The sequence below is a fragment of the Hipposideros armiger genome, unplaced genomic scaffold (assembly GCF_001890085.2).
Source record: "Hipposideros armiger isolate ML-2016 unplaced genomic scaffold, ASM189008v1 scaffold_1134, whole genome shotgun sequence".
Classification (NCBI taxonomy): Eukaryota; Metazoa; Chordata; class Mammalia; order Chiroptera; family Hipposideridae; genus Hipposideros; species Hipposideros armiger.
Genome location: NW_017732484.1, coordinates 231,454 through 252,046, shown reverse-complemented (window position 1 = coordinate 252,046; position 20,593 = coordinate 231,454). Strand labels below are relative to the sequence as shown.

The 20,593-nt window shown below is 42.0% G+C and overlaps 1 protein-coding gene across 3 annotated transcripts in view; it reads right to left on the bottom strand.

Annotated features, from left to right (window-relative positions):
• LOC109376465 (microtubule-associated tumor suppressor candidate 2-like) overlaps positions 1-20,593 on the bottom strand; it is a 355,658-nt gene that overhangs the window by 122,540 nt on the left and 212,525 nt on the right. For all 3 annotated transcript variants that reach the window (XM_019632394.1, XM_019632395.1, XM_019632396.1), the window contains exons 3-4: positions 12,783-15,249; positions 4,815-5,055 (exon numbers count right to left, since the gene is read on the bottom strand). In XM_019632394.1, the coding sequence (XP_019487939.1) occupies positions 4,815-5,055; positions 12,783-14,999 (2,458 nt within the window). In that variant the 5' untranslated portion in view covers positions 15,000-15,249. The remainder of the gene's footprint in view (positions 1-4,814; positions 5,056-12,782; positions 15,250-20,593) is intronic.

The following is a 20,593-nucleotide window of genomic DNA, read 5'->3' as shown; positions in this document are numbered from 1 at the left end:
CAGCCCAGCTCCAAGTTGAGCTGTTGTTCAGCATCTTAGCTGTGGAGGGCAGTGTCACTGGCCCTCATATGTGGGATCCGAACCGGGGCCCTTTGGCATCCCAAGCGAGTTCTTAACCATCGCGCCACTCGGCCAACCCGAAATGTCCATTCTTTTCAAATTAATCTGTAGGTCCAACACAATCACAATAAAATTCACAGCAAATATATGCATATATCTGAAATTGACAAGTTAATTCTAAAATATGTATGGAAATTCAGATGATCTACAATAGTCAAACAACTTTGAAAAAGGATAACAAGTTGTGAGATTTATACTACCATATTTTTCCTTGTATAATGCACACCCATGTTTTTGGCCCAAACTTTCAGGAGAAAAAATTTTTTCATTTTAATTCAAATCTTTATTTGTTTACATTTAGGTTCTTGTTTTTTATATTATAAAGAAATTTTAGTATTTATTTTTTAACATATTATGGTACAAGAAATTTCATATAACAAATAATTACAAAACACAAGAACAGATACAAGATACAAGAAATTTTATGTAACGGTAACAAATTTACAATATTTATGTAGCATAGAAGGCCAAGAACTCTTTGTTGTTGCAAGTTCATCATAAGTTTAACAAAACCGATTATTGTATTCCAGGGTATTATTTTGCATATGGATATTGTTATTGATTTCTAGAATTACATGTTTAACTCATAAGCATAAATAAAAGAATTAAAAACATGTCTATGGATACAGAGTTAGTACTACTGATGTGTAATGCACATCCTTTTTATTCCCCCATGAATTTGGACGAAAAAGTGTGCATTATACACAGCAAAATATGGTATTTGATTCCAAGACTTACGACTAATCTATAGTATGCAAGAGAATGTGGAAGAGAGACATGTAGATCAATGGAACACAGTGTAGAATCCAGAAATAGACTTACATGTATATGGTCAGTTCATTTTCAGTGGAAAAGGACAGTATTTTCAAGAATTGGAGTTGGAACTACAGGACACTATATGCAAAAAAAATGAACCATAACCCGTATACGTCATACCACATACAAAAATTAACTCAAAATGGATTATAGGCCTCAACATAAGAAATAAAACATGGAACTTCTATAAAATATAGAAAAAAATCTTTGAGTCCTTGGGTTAGGCAAAGTTTCCGAGATAGGAAACAAAAATCATAAGCCATAAAAGAAAAATCTTATAAACTGAAATTTATCAAAATTAGAAGCTTACATTTTAAAAGACACTACTAAGAAAATAAAAAGTCAAGACAAACACCAGAAGAAAATATTTTCAAAAGACATATCTAAATGAAAACTTGCACTCGGAATATATAAAGACCTTTTACAACCAAATAATAAGAAAACAATCAGATTTTTTTTAAATGATCAAGGATTTGAACAGATACCTTACCAAAAAAGATATATAAGTGTAAATAAACACATAAAAAGATGTTCAACACTGTTAGTCATTAGTGAAATGCAAATTAAAACTATCTGTAGTTTTATATAACTGCACGCCCACTAGAATGGTAATACGAAAAAGATTAACAATACCAGATATTACTAGGATATGAAGCAACTGGAACTCTCCTACACGGCTCTCCTAAATGTAAGAGGGAACCCACTTTGGAAAATAGTTGGGCAGTTTCATGTAAAATTAAACATACACTGATATAATTAAACATGCACATACCCAGAAATTCCACTTGTAGGTATTTTCCCAAAAGAAATGAAACCGTGTGCCCACAAAAGATCTGCATATGAATATTCATAGTATATTCATTTGTTCTATCCTAGAACTGAAAGAAACCCAAATGGCATTACATTAAAGACCCCGGTTTACTTGAAACTTGCAAGATGTATCTTGACTAAGTTTATTTTTAGTAATGTTGTTTTTCCAAATTTTGTGCATAAAGTAAAACTATTAACATTTGTGACATCATGCTACTTCAAAAGCACATAATTACATGTCACATCAGATTTATAACTCAAGGATGAAGGTGTAAGTGAAGAAATGGCCACCCTTTAAGGACAGACTGTCCATCTGCTGATGACCAACACTTTCATACTCCAGCCAGGTCCTGTCCTCCCAACTCTTGTCTCCTAGACCCACTGCTTACCCCACAAAATGACAAGAGGCATTTTAACCTACCATGCCCTATTAGCAAACACCTTCCCTTCTACATCCTCTTCTCCCGCTCTCTAAAGGCAGCACCACCTCCTTGTTGCTCAGGCCCAAAGCCATGCAGTCACTGTCCACTGTTTATTTTCTCTCCCAGCCCTTGTCCAGTCAGTCAGGTGACCCTGTGCTGGACCTTCTCACTGTCTCACATCACCACCCACATCACTGTGTCACCTCCTGCCTGTTCTCCCTTCTTCAGCTGCTGTCCCCTTACAGTGTGCTCTCAGCATGGTGTCTACAGAGATCCTGTTTACACAAAAGTCAGATCACACTGCCTAGTTCCAAACCCTCCAATGGTTTTTTTCGCTCAGAGTAAGAATCAAATCCTTACAATGGCTCTTAGGACTTAGGCAACTCCCGCAGTTGCCAATCACCTCTCCATTCTCATCCCCTATCATTCTTCCTCCTACTCACTCTGCTCCAGCCTCCATGGCCTTCTTGCTACCTCGGGGCCTTTGCACTGGCTCCTCCCTCCACGTGGAATGCTCTACTGGGATATCTATACAGTTCACTCCTTCACCTCCTTTGGGGATTGGTTAAAAGGTCAGCATCTTAGGGAGGCCTTTTCCAATTACCCTACTTAAAATTGAAACCCCCTCTTTCGGGTCCCAAACCTCCTATTCTCCTTCTCTGTTTCATTTTCTCGAATATTAGTTATTTCTTCCAACAGACCATGTAATTTCCAGGTAATTTATTTACTTACTAAAAAAAGCATGTCCCCCTATTCTAAAATCTCAGCTCCACAGGAGCAGGCGTTTTGTCTGTTGTCACTGCCTTATCTTCCCCTACCCCAAGCTAGAACAGTGCTGACAGCAACAACTGTTGAATGAGCGACTGAATACATAATTAGCTTGCAGCAGCTCTGAAAACAACAGGTGGTCTATCACAATATACACGTATCATGGGAACCATCAAAGAATAATTTGATTTTTTATAGAAGTGCTTGTCAAAAAAACCTAACCATTAAGATGATCGATAATTACCTCAGTAAATGAAAATTCGCAAAGTAATATAACAGCAAACATGCAAAAAGTTCTGTTCCACTAATAATAAAAGAAATACAATAATAATAGTAATAATGATAATAATAGCAGCAATAATGGTGACACAGTGCTGTCAAGGGTATGGAAAAAAGAATCACTTTAAAGAACACTACTATGAAAATAATTGTTATACAAGTGTTCTAAAAACCCAGTCGGCCTTAAAAAAGTTTGGATACGCTTTTATCCAATAATTCCACTTGAAATACTCTATCCTAACAATATGAAAGAAGACAAGTAAGTATACTAAAGACTCAAAATGCGACATGAAGAAAATAGTGTTGAGTAAGCAGAACCCAATGGCCTATAATTGGACAATGGTCCCATCGATTCTGATATCATTCCCACAGCCGCCCATTCTCCCACTCTCTCAGAGATGCTGCCCCCAAAGCACCTGTGTCCTATTCATACACCTAACTCTTCAGGCTGCAGTTTCTCAAAACACTATGTTCCTTGCTTTGGTGACATTTATCATACTTTATAATTATGTATTTATTTTTGTGCTTGTATTTTATTGTCTATTTCATCCATTAGACTGTAAGCCACGTGAAGGCAGGAGCTCTCTGTCTTGTTCACGGCTGCATTCCTCAACTTACAACTTGTGGCACATAATAAGCACCCAAAATTTGTTGAATAAACAAAGAAATGAACAAATAGACTATTATGCTGCCATTAAATATTTCTGAAACATCGACAGCATAGGAAATGCCTACAATGTGATGTCAGTAGGAAAAACAAAATACACATTCGGCATCATTTCAACTTTTGAAAAATGCATAGAAAAAAAGCATACTGAAAGAAAAAAATCCATAATACTAACTCTTGCTGGGTGCTAAAATGTAAGTACTATTACTTTCTTTTTCCTCTTTTTCTATAGTCAAAAATTTTTACGATGGGTGTGTATTATTTCTATAACAAAATAATACATCAAACCTAGAGGAAACCACACAAGTAAAAGAATGGAGAGAAAAAAACAAAAACATACAGAGGTGACACTAAACGGCCACTGTAGAACAGGGCCACAGGACCAGAAGAGGTGGCCGGAACATTCTGCATCAAGATTTATGATCAGAAGGAAAAAGGGTGACATGGTCAGTGCTGTCCTATAGGAAGAGCTCTCTGACATATTACAGCCCACAGGCCTCACCGAGCCCATTGTCTGTCATTGTAAATTAAGTCATATGGGCCACAGCCTCGCCCATCCATTCACAGGTTCTCTGTGGCTGCTTACATGCTAAGTGGTTATAACACATACAATTATGGCCCAGAAAGCCTAAACTATTTACTCTCTGGCCCCTTACAGATAAATGTTTTTGAACCCTGCTCTACAGGCTGTGTTAGAAAACGAAGCAACTATAAGAAGTGAGGAGGTAGCTACAAGGGCCATCATTTCAAAAGTGACATGGAGGGTGACTGCTGCAGAGAGATGAGCCTTGACAAATGTCTGTATCTACAGTCAGATGGAAGAACAGAAAAAGGCACAGGGTGAGAGGGACTGATATCTTAGACAGTTAGCCACATTTTATATGATTACTATTTAAAGTGCAACCAAAAGCAGTGATTGTTGGGTGGGTTACCTGCGGGGTCGGAACTGTAGAGACTGGCAGCTGTCGCTATGGGTCCTGGCGGGTGGATGGCGCTCGCTGAAGACCTCTGACTCGCGATCAGGATCCTGCTCTTTGCAGACGGCAGACGGGACATGGCGCCCAGTCCCAACTGGGGCTTAAGGAGCATGGCCGATCGGTAGAAGGTTGGAGGAACTTCGTAGTGTGCGTAGGGAGCTGAGCAAAACTCTTCTTTCCCCGGGCGTTCTGTAACCTACAATAAATGACCAAAAGTTCACTCAGAAAACTTCGCCTCACGGGAGGAGGACTGAATCTGGGCAGGAGACCAAGGCCCTGCAATGACCTCGCTGGCAGCCACAAGCTGCTCCATTACTGAACAATTGCCTTTTCAGGACCCCAGTGTCTTCAACCCTAAGTTGACAGCACACCTAGATGACCTCTCAGGTCTCTTCCAGTTCTTATACTCTACAGATCTACATTTCACTGGGAGAAAAAAAGAACTCGCTCTGGAAGATTTTTAAATTTGATTGTTACAAAATCATTTGCGCAAATAGCCAATCTATAAATAAATAATGTCAAGAAGCAAGAAAAGAATTGAGCCAATTGTTCATAGAATCATGAAGTTTCATTATTCCTAAGGAGAAAAGGCACAATTCTTATGGTAATGTAGTCTTACAGTAAGTAAATCAACTTTATCAATTTATGTTAAATCTTTTCTAGGCTACTTAGAAAATATGCAGTGTTATGAGGAAGAAAAGGCTATTTGGGAGAACAGAGAAGTGAAAGGAAAAGTGTGTTTTCAGGCATCTATTTACATAATTAAAAATGAGAGACTGTGAATTAGCTCATCTGACTGTCTTCCCTAGCGAGGTGGTGCTGCCAGGAATGCGCGAGAAAGTTTCACCAGAACGGAAGCTTTAGGCAGGGTCTTGCTGAATTCACAGCACCTAGCACAGTGTCTAGCACAGAGCAGAAGTCAATACACATTTATTAAATAAAGGAATCGTGTTTCCATTCTTTCCTAAATTTAATAACATAACATTCCTGTTACTTTTTCCTATAGTTAACAGCTTACACTGGAATATCTTATGACTACCTTCTATACCAAGGGTGCCAAAATAATGTATATACATTTTAAGAGATGTTATCTATGTATTACTTTTCAAAGTTGAATTGAATTGCGGTAGCAGTGTGTCGTATGATGTTCACTCAAAAGATGGCGTCAATTAAATGAATGCTAGCGTCATGATGTGACAGGCAGGACAGTCAAAGAAAATGGTGGAAGCACAGATGTCTTTTGAGGAGCACAAGACCATTTTGAAGTGGTATTTGGAATTTGAGAATGTTGTGGAAGTACAATGACAATGGAGGTGTGAGTATGCAAAAGAACCTCCAACACGTCCAACAATTGCACGCATTCGTGATAATTGCACACATAGTACTGTGTGTGATGTGCACAGGGAGGCCTTGCACAGCAACACATCCTGCTTCTCCTGCTATGGTGTTGGAACAGTTTACAGGCTCACCACAAAAGTCTACCAAACAATGTTCGCCATAATCAGAAGTCTCTGGATGCTGATGGTAACCACTTTGAGCACTTCTTGTAATTGCAGAAGTCAAACGTGAATTGTACTCATCTTTTGTTATTGGTATATATTGATTATTACAATTTTATTTTATTTTATTGGAGAATTGGGGGAGGCAACAGCATTGGGGAATCGGGGAAGGGGAACAGACAAGTTGCTGTCCTTTTGTTCCTCAGTCTAGTTGTGGAGGACGTCGCTTCACTGACCCATGTTGGCATTGTGATCATTGCGCTCTTCCCAGCTGAGGCAGATCAGTCGCCAGCCATTGGACTGCCACTCACGGTAGCTCAGGGCAACTCATGGCAGCCCACTGCAGACCCACTGCAGCCTACACCTTCACTGGCGACTCCCAGCAGCCCAGCTCCACATTGACCCATTGTTCACCACCTTAGCTGTAGAAGGTGCAGCATCACTGGCCCATGTGGGATCCAAACTGGAGGCCCTGCTGCTCAGAGCTCGCGCCCCCAAGCCAACTCACTCTTAACCAACAAGCCACTCGACCAGCCCAAGTATTACAATTTTAATACAGTTTTTTCCTTTCTTAAAGTGTGTATACATTTTTTTGGCACCCTTTGTCTATGCAATTCTGGATTCACGAAGTTTGTTCACACTATCAATGTTTCTTCATATTACAAATGAAAAACTAAGGCAACTAAATAATCCATTTCCTCTCAATTAAGAAAAATAGCGCCAGAGGCTACACATGAAAAGATACATTTGTTAATTAATTCTGCTGTAAATCACAATATATTTTATGTGTTAAGCATATTCAGAAATCACAAGCATTTCACAACACTCTTTAATAGGGGCGACAAAGCTTTGATCCAAGCTGTTGAAGAGATAAACCCTTAATTTGATATTCTTTTAATGTTGAAATAGATGAAAAGTTCTCCTGAAATTGACATTATTGAAACAAAAGATTAGCCTTTAAAGTTTTATCATAATCACATTGTAAAATATGCATGATTCCTACAGTAGATACTGAAGCCAGGCGGCAACAAATTATATTCCTGTGAAAGAACATTTTACATTTGCTGTCTGATAAAATTTTTACTGTTCTCTACTTAATCTCGATCAGTCTTTGGCTTTTATATTATACTCATATTTCCTCTATTTTCTTATTTTCATTTCTAAATTTGGGGCCATCGCTCACAGCTTTTAGCAGGTGCTCACATGAAAAAATTATTGTCATTTCTAACCTACATCTGTCAGACTTTTAGGATTGCAATATGCTGATCGCAGTAATTACTCAGTTCTTTGAAACTGGGTACTTTTCAGGGGGTCAAAACCCACCATTCTGTCAGTGAAAAATAATCTTCACGATTTCAGTAACTTCAATGCCTTTCATTGTGTTCGGTAATTTGTCTGGTTAGATGACAAATTCTTTAAAAGTTGAAAAGTATGCCTCAGGTGCCTAATCTGTATATTTTTAATAAAACAAGGACATCTGCAAACAGCTTCACACTCTTTTCTTTCATCTTTATTGACAAAACTCAGAAGGTGTCACTGCACAGTCATAAGCACATAGTGATCAACCCCAAATGTTTTGGAGGGTTTTTTCCCTCTTTCTCTAAAGGACTATTTTTAGAGAAATAATTTTGAAAGCAAACTCAAAGATGCTTGTGATTTCAAACAAACTCCTAAAATCAATCATGGCACACAAACAAAACAGTTCTTCCTGGACCGACCCTCTTCATTTTTGCCCTTGTCCTGTTTTCTGTGACCCCGTGAGATGGAAAGACATGGGGTGAATGTGGCATCTTCACTCAGAAACCATTGGAAAGGTTGCAGGGAGAGGGCTTGTAATGGCTAATTTTGTCAACTTGGCAAGGCCACAGTACCCAGCTATTTGGTCAAAGATCATTCTAGATATTTCTGTAGCAGTATTTTCCAGACAAGATCAACATTTAAAGCAATAGCTCTTGAATGAAGCAAATCACCCTCCATAATGTGGGTGGGCCTCATCTAATCAGCTGAAGGCCTTAAGAGGAAAAGACCGAGCTTCCTTAGAGAAGAGGGGACTCTGCCAGCATGCTACCTTTGGACTCGAAATGCAGCACCAACTCTTCCCTAGATTCCCAGCCTGCAGATTTGGGACTTGCCAGTCTCTGCAATGCATGAGCCAATCCCTTACAGTCTTGGTAGACAGGCAGATAGACAGATAGACAGGTCCATACATACACACATGCATGTCTATATGTATGTTGTGTTTCTCTGGAGAACCCTGACACAGTGTCCTTCAGAGATGAGGTGGTACCAAGGAGCAGGAAGGGAGATCAGCCCAAGTCACACATCTGTCTATCCCAAGCACATAACCTAACCTCTCACCCCTGCTACCTTCTTCCCACCACTCTACACCAAACAGTAAGAGGGTTTCCACAAGGATCAGTAGGAGGAAGTGTCCCTGAGAGCTCAGGATAGCTGAAAGCAGAAAATAGTCTAAACGATAAGCAGATTTTATCATCCTGGCATGACTGGATCTGAGATCATCTTCAAAGCCACTTCTGGAAGCTCTAATGTGTGTGCCGTCCCTGCCAGCTGAGTGGAGACGCTCTCTCTCACAGGAGCACTGACTCTTGACCTCTCCATTTCTACTCATGCTGTTTAACCAGCAGGCGTCTGGCCGTAATGATGGCAGAGTCTGAGGCTGGTTTGGTTCTTTATTGTGAAGATTCTCCCATTTTATTAAAAAGATATATGACTTCTACAATTGAAAAATATTTCTGTTGCAACTAGTCAGAAATGTGTTCTTTTCCTGGGGACTGGCTGAAGGCATCCTGTGGGAGCTGAGGCACAATGGCGGAGGAGGCGGTGGTCGGGGGGAGGGACAAAGGGGTGGTCCTCAGATCCCCTGCCCCCGCGCCAAGCCTGCACACGGGAGGGGGCTCGTGAACTACAGCATTGCAAACATAAGAGCAAGGGCAAGGGCCAGCCTGTTCCCCACTTTTGATTAAAGATTATCACAGGAATTAGTCCAGCACAACAACTGGGGCGTCTCGTCTCTGCTCCATCCTGTAGCCTGAGAAAAAGGTCTGGGCCTCAGGTGCTCTAATCATGGCTGAAAATGGTCCCTAGATAGAGTGATTGATGCACAGTGGCACTGCCATCCCCACACCAACGCGGTCTCTCCAAAGCCCTCAGAACTACTAGGCCACACAAGCACCCATACTATCCCATTGCCTTGACACTCAGGTGACTTCTAGAGGATTACAACAGGAAATATTTGGAGGGAAATGTACATATATATATAAATTATTCTACACTTTATGAAGGGAACAAAAGCAATACAGAAAAGAAATACACAAAAGAAAAATTAGGAAGTATCACAGAGAAAGAATTGCAGACAATAACAGGATTTTTGTTTTCATCTCCAAATATTCTCTCATGAATGCATTTTTGCAGAAAAAAACTGTAGGGGATCTTTTTTTGGTGGGGTGGGGGCAAGAGATATCAAATTATTTTATATTTGGAGAAATGGGACAAGTGAAAGAACTTAAGTGGATGTTTTGGTACAACTTATAGAAAAGGGAAGGGCAACCCTAATATGCATGCACTGCCTTGGTGACCAGACAAGGCATCAGGTGGCTAAGAAGCCTGCCTAAGACTTAGTGCTCATTATCACTCTCTCCCAGGGTGTGCCTGTCAAAGAGATACTCCACTGTACCAGATTTTGGGGGCATATTGCATAAGTTGGTTACTTCTGCAGTGATACTTGGAGAAGAAAAGTCTCATTCACTTATTTACCCAGCGCTGGTTCCTGCAGCCCTAGGGAGGGTCAGATGGCTGCCTCCCAGGGGCCTCACGAGAGGCGTTCCTGCCTTAGCAAGCAGCCTGGACCGTGAGCCTCAGAGGCCCAGGAAGATGCATTTTGGGAAATCTGAGAAAGAATCACATTAATCAAGCTCAGAGACTGATGCATAAAACCAGACTGGCAATTTGTCTGTTGTGAGTGAGATGCCACTGACCAGGGCCAGATTTAGAGCCCTCTGGCTGGAACATACTCTCAGTGCACTCAAAACAGGGCACCATGCAGCCTGACAGCGAGACAAACCCCTGCCAATGAGAATGGACCCCTGAACTCTTCCCCCAGCATCCTCTCTCTAGAGGTGTAAGCAGGTAAGCCTCTCCAGCAAGCCCAGAGTCAGAAGGCAGGGCACGAGCCACGTGATTCGGTGCTAATGGCCCGCCCCAGGCAGGCCAGAGGGTCAGCTGGCTGGGGCACCTGGTCAGGGCTAGTCATTGTCAAGGCCTGCTCGTGACAATGGACTCAGCATGCTCGGTGCCAGAGCTGACACCTTCTGCTGCAATCAGTGCAGTCTGCAAAAATGCCGATACAGTCAATCAAGCTACGGTCCAGCTTTGAACTCAGTCATTCTGTCTCTTGGGAGCTGTGGTTCACTTTCATTTGGATCCAGCATATGTGAGTTCAAAATTCAGCTCTCATTCAACATTTTTGGAGCACATGTTTATGCCAGCACAGCTATAAACTCTGGTGTCACAGCAGGTAACAAAAAACAGAAAAAGGCCCTGCTCTCATGGACTTCACATTCTAGTTAATGCAGCAAAAACAAAAATGTATGTACGTCAGGAGGAGATAATGCTAAAAATAATAAACTAGAGAAAGGGGTTTCAAAGGGAAGGTGGCCTCTCCAATGAAGTGAGATTTGAAAAGAGATCTAAAGAAAGTGAAGGATTTCACTTATATGTGGAATCTAAAAAACAAAATAAATGAACAAACAAAACAGAAACAAACTCACAGATACAGAGAACATTTGATGGTTGCCAGATGGGAGGGGTTTGGAGGGATGGGTGAAAAACGGGAAGGGATTAAGAAGTACAAACTGGTAGCTACAAAATAGTCACAGGGATGTAAAGTACAGCCTAGGGAATATATTCAATAATACTGTAATAACTATGTATGGTGCCAGGTAGGTACTAGACTTACCAGGGGCATCACTTTGTAGGGTATATAAATGTCTAACCTCTACACTATAAACCTGAAACTAATATATTTGCCATCTATAATTAAAATAATTTTTAAAAATAATGTAAAATTTATAAATATAAATAAATAAATAAATGAGGGAAGGAAGGAAGGAAGGAAGGAAGGAAGGAAGGAGGAAGGAATGAAGGAAGGAAGGAAGGAAGGAAGGAAGGAAGGAAAGAAGGAAGGAAGGAAGGAAGGGAGGGAGGAAGGAAGGGAGGAAGGAAGGGAGGAAGGAAGGAAAAGAGGAAGGAAAGAATGAATGAAGGAAGGAAGGAAGGAAGGAAGGAAGGAAGGAAGGAAGGAAGGAAGGATGAAAGGCAGGCTATTTCTTCAAAGGCAAAAGAAAAAGTGAAGGGGAGTGTCATTCAGATATCTGGGAGAAGAATATTCCAAGCAGAGGGAAGTGCAAAGGGAGTGGAGGAAGGGAAGGTGGCCAGGAGGGAATGGAGATACACTGAGAACGCCCTCCAGGCTGAGCCACCCTCCAGGCTCCAGCCTGTGTTCTGGGTGTCCTGGGCAGACCTGAAGGATGTTAGGGACAGGAGTGATCTGAGCCAGCTTTGCTTCCAACTGATCACTCTGCCTGGAACGAGAAGATTGCTTCAGGAGACCAATTTTCTCTCTTGAGCTCCGGGAGGATGACATGCCACAGCACCCAGGTTTACTAAAAGGGCAGCACCATGAGGAAACGGGGAGGCCCTAGGGGAGCACCTCAGCCCACCCTTCTTCTGTGGCTGCAGGGGAGTTACTCAGCCTTCTCCAAGTCTGTTTCCTCATCTGTACAATGATAAAAACAGCAATCCCAACCTCCAGAGAATTATGGTAACGATTGTTGAAGACTGACAAAGATTAAATATGTTCCGTGGGCCCAAGGCATAGTAGGCACTCAACTAAATGTTAGTTGTAACTACTATTTTGACTTAAAATAACTAGTGCATGCCTAACATATTATTTTCTACTCACTGCGTACCTCACATGTGTGAATATGAGATTGTCCCACAAGGGAAATACCCTCCCTTGAAGGATGAAGTCTGACCAATTTGAACAATATATTTATTTTGGGTTTCTTTTTCCATTGACCTGGCTTTTAGAAGACTTATTTCACTTATTTAAACATGGAAGCCAATATAAATACATACTTATCTAACTTCACGTATATTTTATCAAGTGGAATTTAAAAGAGCCTCCTTCGATGTTAGATCCATGTCATGATCATCAAACTTTTCCAGTCAAAAATATCCCTTTGTCCACAATCTCCTCTATTAAAAACATCCATTTCTGCACAAGGGTATCCACCAATATCTGCAATTTCCTGAGAGGATATCCTGTTTTCACAATTCATTAAAAATATAAAACAAACTTTAGGGTGTTCACCTAATAGATGGTATCACAATGATATTCTCTTACCTCCTGCAAAAACTTGTCACTCATCTGGCTGAAATGGTGTCCTGGGGGCCTGATCCCAGACACCATCAGTCCAGGGCTGAAGACCCTTGGCTTCTGCAAGTCTGGCTTGAACTTCTCATACAGGTTTACAGCCGGCTTCAGGTCACCGCCTGCCACCTTCTCCTCTTTGGGAAGGGGCATATCACATGTGGGCGGGGCATAAGGAAGCCCCACTGGGACCAGCGAAGCATCCACCTGGCTGAGGGCCTGGGGACTCCTCCTGATGTAGGTAATGATCTTGGGCCTTACGTGCTTGGGCTTGGGCAAAATGATGGGCTTGGGTTCTGTCCTTTCTTCCATTTTGTCAACCTGGTGGTTTTCCAGGCCCTCCTGTGAGGAAGGCGTGTCCTCGCAATGTGTGGAGACAGGCTTGGGGATCCCACTGGGGCAGGTGTTCTTGTCAGGCACCTTCGGGGAGGTGTTCAACAACCACATGCTGTCGGTGGGAGGTGGGGCAGCCGAGGGTGACCCCGCATTCATACTCAACATGCTCAAGTCCTGAAAACTGGTACCGGGTGGTGCAGGCTGGCGGGTCGCATTCACAATTGTCTCTGGGAGGAGAGGGGCTGGGACGCTGAGCAGAGGATCTGTTCTTGCTGGAGCACTTTCAGCCTTAACTGCACTTTCTAGATGGTTCCTACTTTCAGCAACAGGTGTAGTGACTGCTTTGCTTTCCCCTGCTTCTGAGCTGCTGCTTTGAGGGTCAAGGGGTTCAGGGACCCCAGTTTTGCTCTCTCCAACAGAAGGATCTGAAGTAAAAACCATAGCACTACCCCTGTCCCCTTTTTCCTGACCAACATCTAAGGGCGTGCTGTCAGTCGGGTGGTCAAGAATAACAGCGATGTGACCATCACCTGGTGACATGCTGCTGGATGACGATTCACGCAGTTTTCTAGCTGTACTTGGTGAAAGTTTGCCAGGGGCCTGGTTATCAGCACCTCCCATGGAAGCAGGGCCTTGTTTGGGGGTGGTCTGAAGAGGACCCTGCTCATCGAGATGGACGGTGCCCTTGTCCTGCCCACTTCCGCTTCTTCCCATGCAAAGCGGGTGGAGATTTCCGTGGGGTGGACTGCTCAGTGTCTGGGTGGTGGCTTCTTGCTGTGCTTCCTGACCCGGCCCCTTTCTGTCTAGGGGTAACACACTGTTGTCCTTGGGCCACCCCAGACACTCGGCCTGGGGTGACATTAACTCCTGCCCGGCCCTGGGTTGTGCAAATGTCAGCTCTAGCTTGGCCTCCCCCTTCTTCTGACCTAATTGTGCTTCCTGCTTACTCAGAACTTCCTTCGAAGCTGACGTTGAAGTCAGAGCACGCTCTGGATGGACAGAACGTGGTGTGCTCTCATTGCTACCTTCGCTCACATGTCCCCTCTCCATCTGGGTCTCTAAGCAGGTGGTCTCCTTGGTTTCTGAGGTAGATGGTTTAGGATGATGCACAGTCATTCCCTCTGAAGTGCTGTCAGCTAGAGGAAAAGCTGTCCCTGGGGAGTGGGTTGTCACTGTCTTCTGTGGCTCTGCTCCAACCCCAGTCATGTGACCCAGGGCTCCAGGGGAGGCCAGTGGGGCAGGTGGCAGAAGTGGCCAGATCAAGCTCTCAGCACGCTCCTTTGTGAACATGTCCACGCCAGCAGCAGAGCCACCAGCCCTTTCCAAAGCATGCCTTCTCAGTTCCTCGTTGTCAAGGGTCTTTGCCAATTTATCCTTGGGAGCATGCCTTGGAATCTCAGCGCCCCTTTTAGTCAAAATGTCTGCACTGGCCTCACCTATAACATTCCTCCAACTTGCCAGACTTGATCCCTGGACACTCCGCGGGGTCTGCAGGGGAGCTGGGCCTCTCTGTGTTGTGTGCTCTTCATTTAGTTCCCCACCAACTGTCGAAGAAAATTTAAAATCTTTCAGGCTGGTTGGGCCAGCCTGAGATCCTTTCCCAACGCTCTGAAGTTGATGAAATTCCTTATGGAAATGGGTACTGTTTCCTGGTTCACGTGAATTTGCATTTCCAATTTCATCTGTCAGGTCACATGTCTCAGACTCATCGTGAGGGGGACTGACCTCCACCATGATTTCATTGGCGTTTGTATCTCCCAGACTTAGGAGACTCTCATTATTATTTTTTGCTCCCTTTCTGTTGTCCTGCAACTGAGTGTAACATGATTTCTTAGGAGCCAATGGGACACTCATTTTCCACCCTTCAGCGAGGGCTGCTTGCCATGCAGTCCTACTTGACGGAAAGGGGTTTCCTTCAAGCCGCTACGTGATTAATAGGAAATTCTGAAGGTGCTTGTGGCCCACTGACAATGTCACATGTCACATGGGATACTGCTTTCAATCAGTTTCAGAGCAGTTTTAAAACCAAGCATTGTCTTGATATACAGCAGGATGACTTATCTGTTAGGTGCCTGCTGAATGAGAGCCAACTAATCCATGATACCTAGAGGCAAATAGAGATAAAATCATGTTACATTGGCCAATAGACATGCTCAGGAGAAAAAGGCATAGGAAACACAGGTATTTTCATCACTTTCATACTATTGTTTCATTCACCCAATTCATATTATTTCTCAAAAATCTTTCAGATAGGGGCTCCTGCTGGCCAAATATGGGAAAATTGAAATATCAAAATGATTAATGTTAGAAATGGATGATAAACATATATTAAATCTTAAATTCATATTTTAAAAATCCACAAGTCCATACTAATACTGTTTTAAAATGGTGGAGGAGAAGAATGGCTCTTCTTCACAGAAGACAACCAACTACTACAGGAAAAATTATACGATTAGAAAAATCACCATTTTGCAATCACCAGAGTAATAATTATCTCGGGCGAGGGATGCCATTGTTTGCTAAAAACATTGGGTGAAAGATTGTTGGGGAACATAATATTTACAGAATCTCAAGGTACCATCCTCCAGATTACATTCTTTCTTACAAAAGAAAATTTTTATCTTTATGATGAAACTGGTGGACAGCTCCTTCATTAAGTGATCAAATTTAACATCATCAGTAACAGAAACTGACATCAGTGCTCCTGAGGTTAGGTAGTTTCAGTGTCTCGTATCACCTAGGGGTATTCTTGCTATAAATGTTCAAAATGAATTTCATCATGAAGAAATAATCAGGCAAATTTAAATCAATGAACATTTTACACAATAACTGACCTAAACTTGCCTCCAAAATGCCACTAGATATCTAAACACAATGTATGGTCCTTGACTGGTCCTTGGATTTCCTTTTAAAAAGTTAGCAAAGTACATCATTGTGACAATTCAAGATTTAAATATGGACTGTGTGCTAGGTAAAGGTATTTTGTCAGTGTTAAGTTTCTTGGGTGTACAATAGTATTGTGATTATATCAGAGATAATCTTTGATTTGGGAAGATACATGCTTTTAAATGTAATATGCTTTTTAACATGACATGTTGTCTATAACTTACTCTTAAGTGGTTCTGCAAATGGAAAAAATGTGTCTGTGCATGCACATGTGTGTGTTTGAAAGACAGCATGCAACTATAGCAAAATGTTAACAATTTGAAAATGTAGGTGATCCACTCTACTACACTTGCAACTTTTGTATAGGCTTTACATTTATTGAAATAAACAGATGGAAGAAATCATATTCCAGCCTGCAAGGCCTGCATGATCCAGCCCCTACACACCTTCCAGGCTCCTCGGCACGCCTCGTTCTCTCACTCTCCAGGCTGTAGCCACTAACATGTTCCGTCCTCCCTGCCTCAGGGCCTTAGCACATGCTTGTCCATCTAAATGGAATGTGGCATCTTCCCCAACCTCATCCAAGCAACTCCTCTGTATTCTTTAGTGTGCAGTATAAAACCACTTGCTCTAGGGAGCCCACTGATCCACTAGAAAAGATTAGGTCCTTCTGTGATGAACTTTCATAATATTCTGTATTTTTATCTTTATTTAAAAATTTTTTTTTCTTTTTCAATTACAGTTGACATTATATTAGTTTCAAGTGTACAACATAGTGATTAGACATTTATATAACTTATGAAGTGACCATCCCAATAGATCTAGTACCCATCTGACATCATACATAGTTATTACAGTATTACTGACTATATTCCCTAAGCTATACTTTATATCCCCATGACTATTTTGTAACTACTGATTTGTACTTCTTAATCCCCTCACCATTTTTACCCACCCCTTTCAACCCCTCACATCTGGTAACCATCAAAATGTTCTCTGTATCTATGGGTTTGTTTTTGTTTTGTTTATTTTGTTCTTTAGATTCCACATATAAGCGAAATCACATTGCATCTGTAAAATCACATTGCATCTGAATGAAGTCTGACATACTTCATTCAGCACAATATCCTCCAGGTCTATCCATGCTGCTGCAGATGGCAAGAACCCATTCCCTTCCATAGCAATATTCCATTGTGTATATGTATGATGGACACCCAGGCTGCCTCCACATCTTGGCCATTGTAAACAATGCTGCAATGAACATATGGATGCACATGTCCCCTGAAAATAGTGTTTTGGATTTATTTCAGATAAATACCCTTTAGTGAGATTACTGGGTCTTTCTTTGTCTCTTGTTATAGCCTTTGTTTTAAAGTCTATTTTGTCTGGTATAAGTATTGCTACTCCAGCTTTTTTACTTTTTTTCCATTTTCATTTTCATAAAATATCCTTTCCCAATCCCTTTACTTTCAGTCTGTGTGTCTTTTGATCTGAAGTGAGTCTCTTGTAAACAGCATATTTAAGGGTCTTGTTTCCTTATCCATTCAGCCCCCCATCTTTTGATTGGGACATTTGATCCACTTGCATTTACAGTAACTGCTGACACAGATGCGATTATTGCCATTTTATTATTCATATTTTTTATCTTTTTTTCTTCTTCTTAAATAAGTCCCCTTAACATTTCTTGTAATACTGGTTTGTTGGCGATGAGCTCCTTTAGCTTTCTATGGTCTGGGAGGCTCTTTATCTGGCCTTAGATTCTAAATGATAGCTTTGCTGGGTAATCTTGGTTGTAGGTCTTGCTTTGAATCACTTTGAATATTTCCTGCCAATCCCTATTTGCCTGCAAAGTTTCTGTTGAGAAATGAGCTGACAATCTTATGGGAGCTCCCTTGTAGGTAACTAACTGCTTTTCTCTTGCTGCTTTTAAGATTCTTTTTTTGTCTTTAAACTTTGGCATTTTAATTATGATGTGTTTTGGTGTGGGCCTCTTTGGGTTCATCTTGTTGGGACTCTGGGTGCTTCCTGGGCTTGTATGTCTGTCTCCTTCACTAGGTTAGGGAAGTTTTCCATCATTATTTCTTCAAATAGGTTTTCAATTCCTTGCTCTCTCTCTTTTTCTTCTGGGACCCCTATGATGTGAATCTGTTATGCTTGATGTTGTCCTAGAGGCCTCTTAAACTAGCCTCATTTTGGGGGGATTTTTTTTCCTTTTTGCAGTTCTGATTGGGTGTTTTCTATTACCTTATCTTCTAAAGCACTGATTCACTCCTTTGTTTCATCTAATCTACTGTTGATTCCCTCTAATGTATTCTTCATTTCAGTTATTGCATTCTTCATTTCTGACTGGTTCTTTTTTAAGCTTTTTTTTAATCTCCATTTATATGTTTCCTATCTCCTTGTTGAAGTTTTTCCTGAGATCACTAAGCATCCTTATAACCAGTATTTTGAACTCTGCTTCTGGTAGATTGCTTGTCTCCATTTTGTTTAGTTCTTTTTCTGGAGCTATATTCTGTTCTTTTATTTGGGATGTGTTTCTTTGTCTCCCCATTTTGACTGCCTCTCTGTGTTTATTTATATGTATTAGGTAGAGTTGCTGTGTCTCTCAGTCTTAGTAGATTGGACTTATGTAGTAGGTGTCCTGAGGGACCCAGTGGCACAGTCACCAGAACGTCGTGCATTTCTTTGTGGGTTGTGTGTCTCTCCTGTTATAGTTGAGCCTTGGTAGCTGTTTGCACATGAATAGGAGGGATTGACCCTCAGGCTGATTGGTTGTGAGGACTGGCGATGACTACAGTAGTAGAGGAGGTGTTGTAGAGGGGCTGACCCTATAGAGCAGAATTTACTTTAGCAGGGCTCTGGTGCCTGCTCAGTCTGCCCTTTGGGTATATCATCTGCAGAGGCAGCTGGGTGCTGTTCTGGTGTGATTCAAAGCAGGCCACCAGGCATGCTGGCCCCAGGGCCTCCTAGAAGAGACCCCACCACAGACCAAGTTCAGCCATAGTCTGTGCCCTACCTGGGGTCACGTGGTATGGGCCACAAATAAATCTGCAGATGGCAGCCACCTGCACTGGGCTTGGAGGTGCCTTGAGAGGCCAAGACACGAACGAAGGCTGCCACCAATGCTGGGCTTGGGGCTGCTCAGCAAGAGGTACAGGGCATGCTGAAGCCAGATGCTGTTTGTTTGGGGTTTGTGAAACTTCAAGAGATTTTAGGAAAGTCCACAACATGAGCCAAGACAAGCTGTTTGCATGGAATAGCCACTGGAAACGGCTTGGGTGGATCTACGAGTTGGGTGGTGTGGGGTCTCAGGGAATCACCAGGGCAGACAAATGGTGTTAGCCAGGTTGATGGAGACTCAGATGTGGCAGCCAGCTGTGTCTGGATGTTGTAAGGGGGAGGGCTCAACTAAGAAATAATGGATTGTGCTAGCATTTCTGTCTGTGAGAAGGCTGCCCTTTTAGCCCTTGTCCAGAAGCCAGACAATTCAGTTCCTCTCTGTATGTCCCTGGCACCTTTCAAGCTGCTGCCCCAATGCTGGAGCTCAGATTGAGTGGGTCCATCAGAGAGTACATACATGTGTGGGAACTTTAAGGAGAACACCTGGGATTCCAGCTGTCCTCCACCTCACCCAGCCACAATCTCCACTGATTTTCAGCTATAAGCTATGGGGACTTCTCTCCCTGGCAATGAAACCCTGGGCTGGGGAGCCTGGAGTGGGGCTGGGACCCCTCACTCCTCAGGGGGGAACCTTTGAAACCAAGATATCCCTTCCAATTTTTAACTGCCTCAGGCAGGTGTGGGACCAGCCCAGTCCACATCTCTGCTCCTCCTACTAGTCTCAAGGTGGCTTCTTTTGTATGTCCTTAGTTGTAGGACTTCTGTTCAGCTAGATTTCAGGCAGTTCTTAATGATGGTTGTTCTTAGTTTAGCTGTAATTTTGATGTGGTCATAAAAGGAGGCAAGCACAGTGGTTACCTCCTCTGCCATCTTGACCAGAAAGCCTGTATTTTCACTTAAACAAAAACTTCAGATGTGCTGGAAAAAATATTTTGAATACTTGGCATATGTATTAGGCACTTAATATGTATTTGTAGCATGGATGAGCAAATGATTGCATGAGTGATGAAGATCAATCTTATTTCTGCCCTCATGGAAATTAAAATCTAACACAGTATTTAAATTTCTATCAAACTGGACTCACAGATGATTAGTAAACCATTCAATTCAAGGGTAACATTGTTTTACCTGCTATTATCAATACATTTTATTAGGCCTTAGGTGGGAAAGTTAAAAGTACAATATCCTGCCTTGTCCCAATTCCCCCAATGGGGATTCAAAGTGAACAGCCTTTCACACCTTCCTCTTCATTCATACAAACACATATGCCCAGATGCATGCATGCATACACACACACACACACACACACACACACATTACTTGAGAGACTACTGTGATATTTCTGCTAAAATAGGCTACACAGCAACCTGCTTAGCTTCCCTTCAGCACTGTTTATATGTTATTTGATATATTCAAAAGAATACATGTGGATATCTATCTAT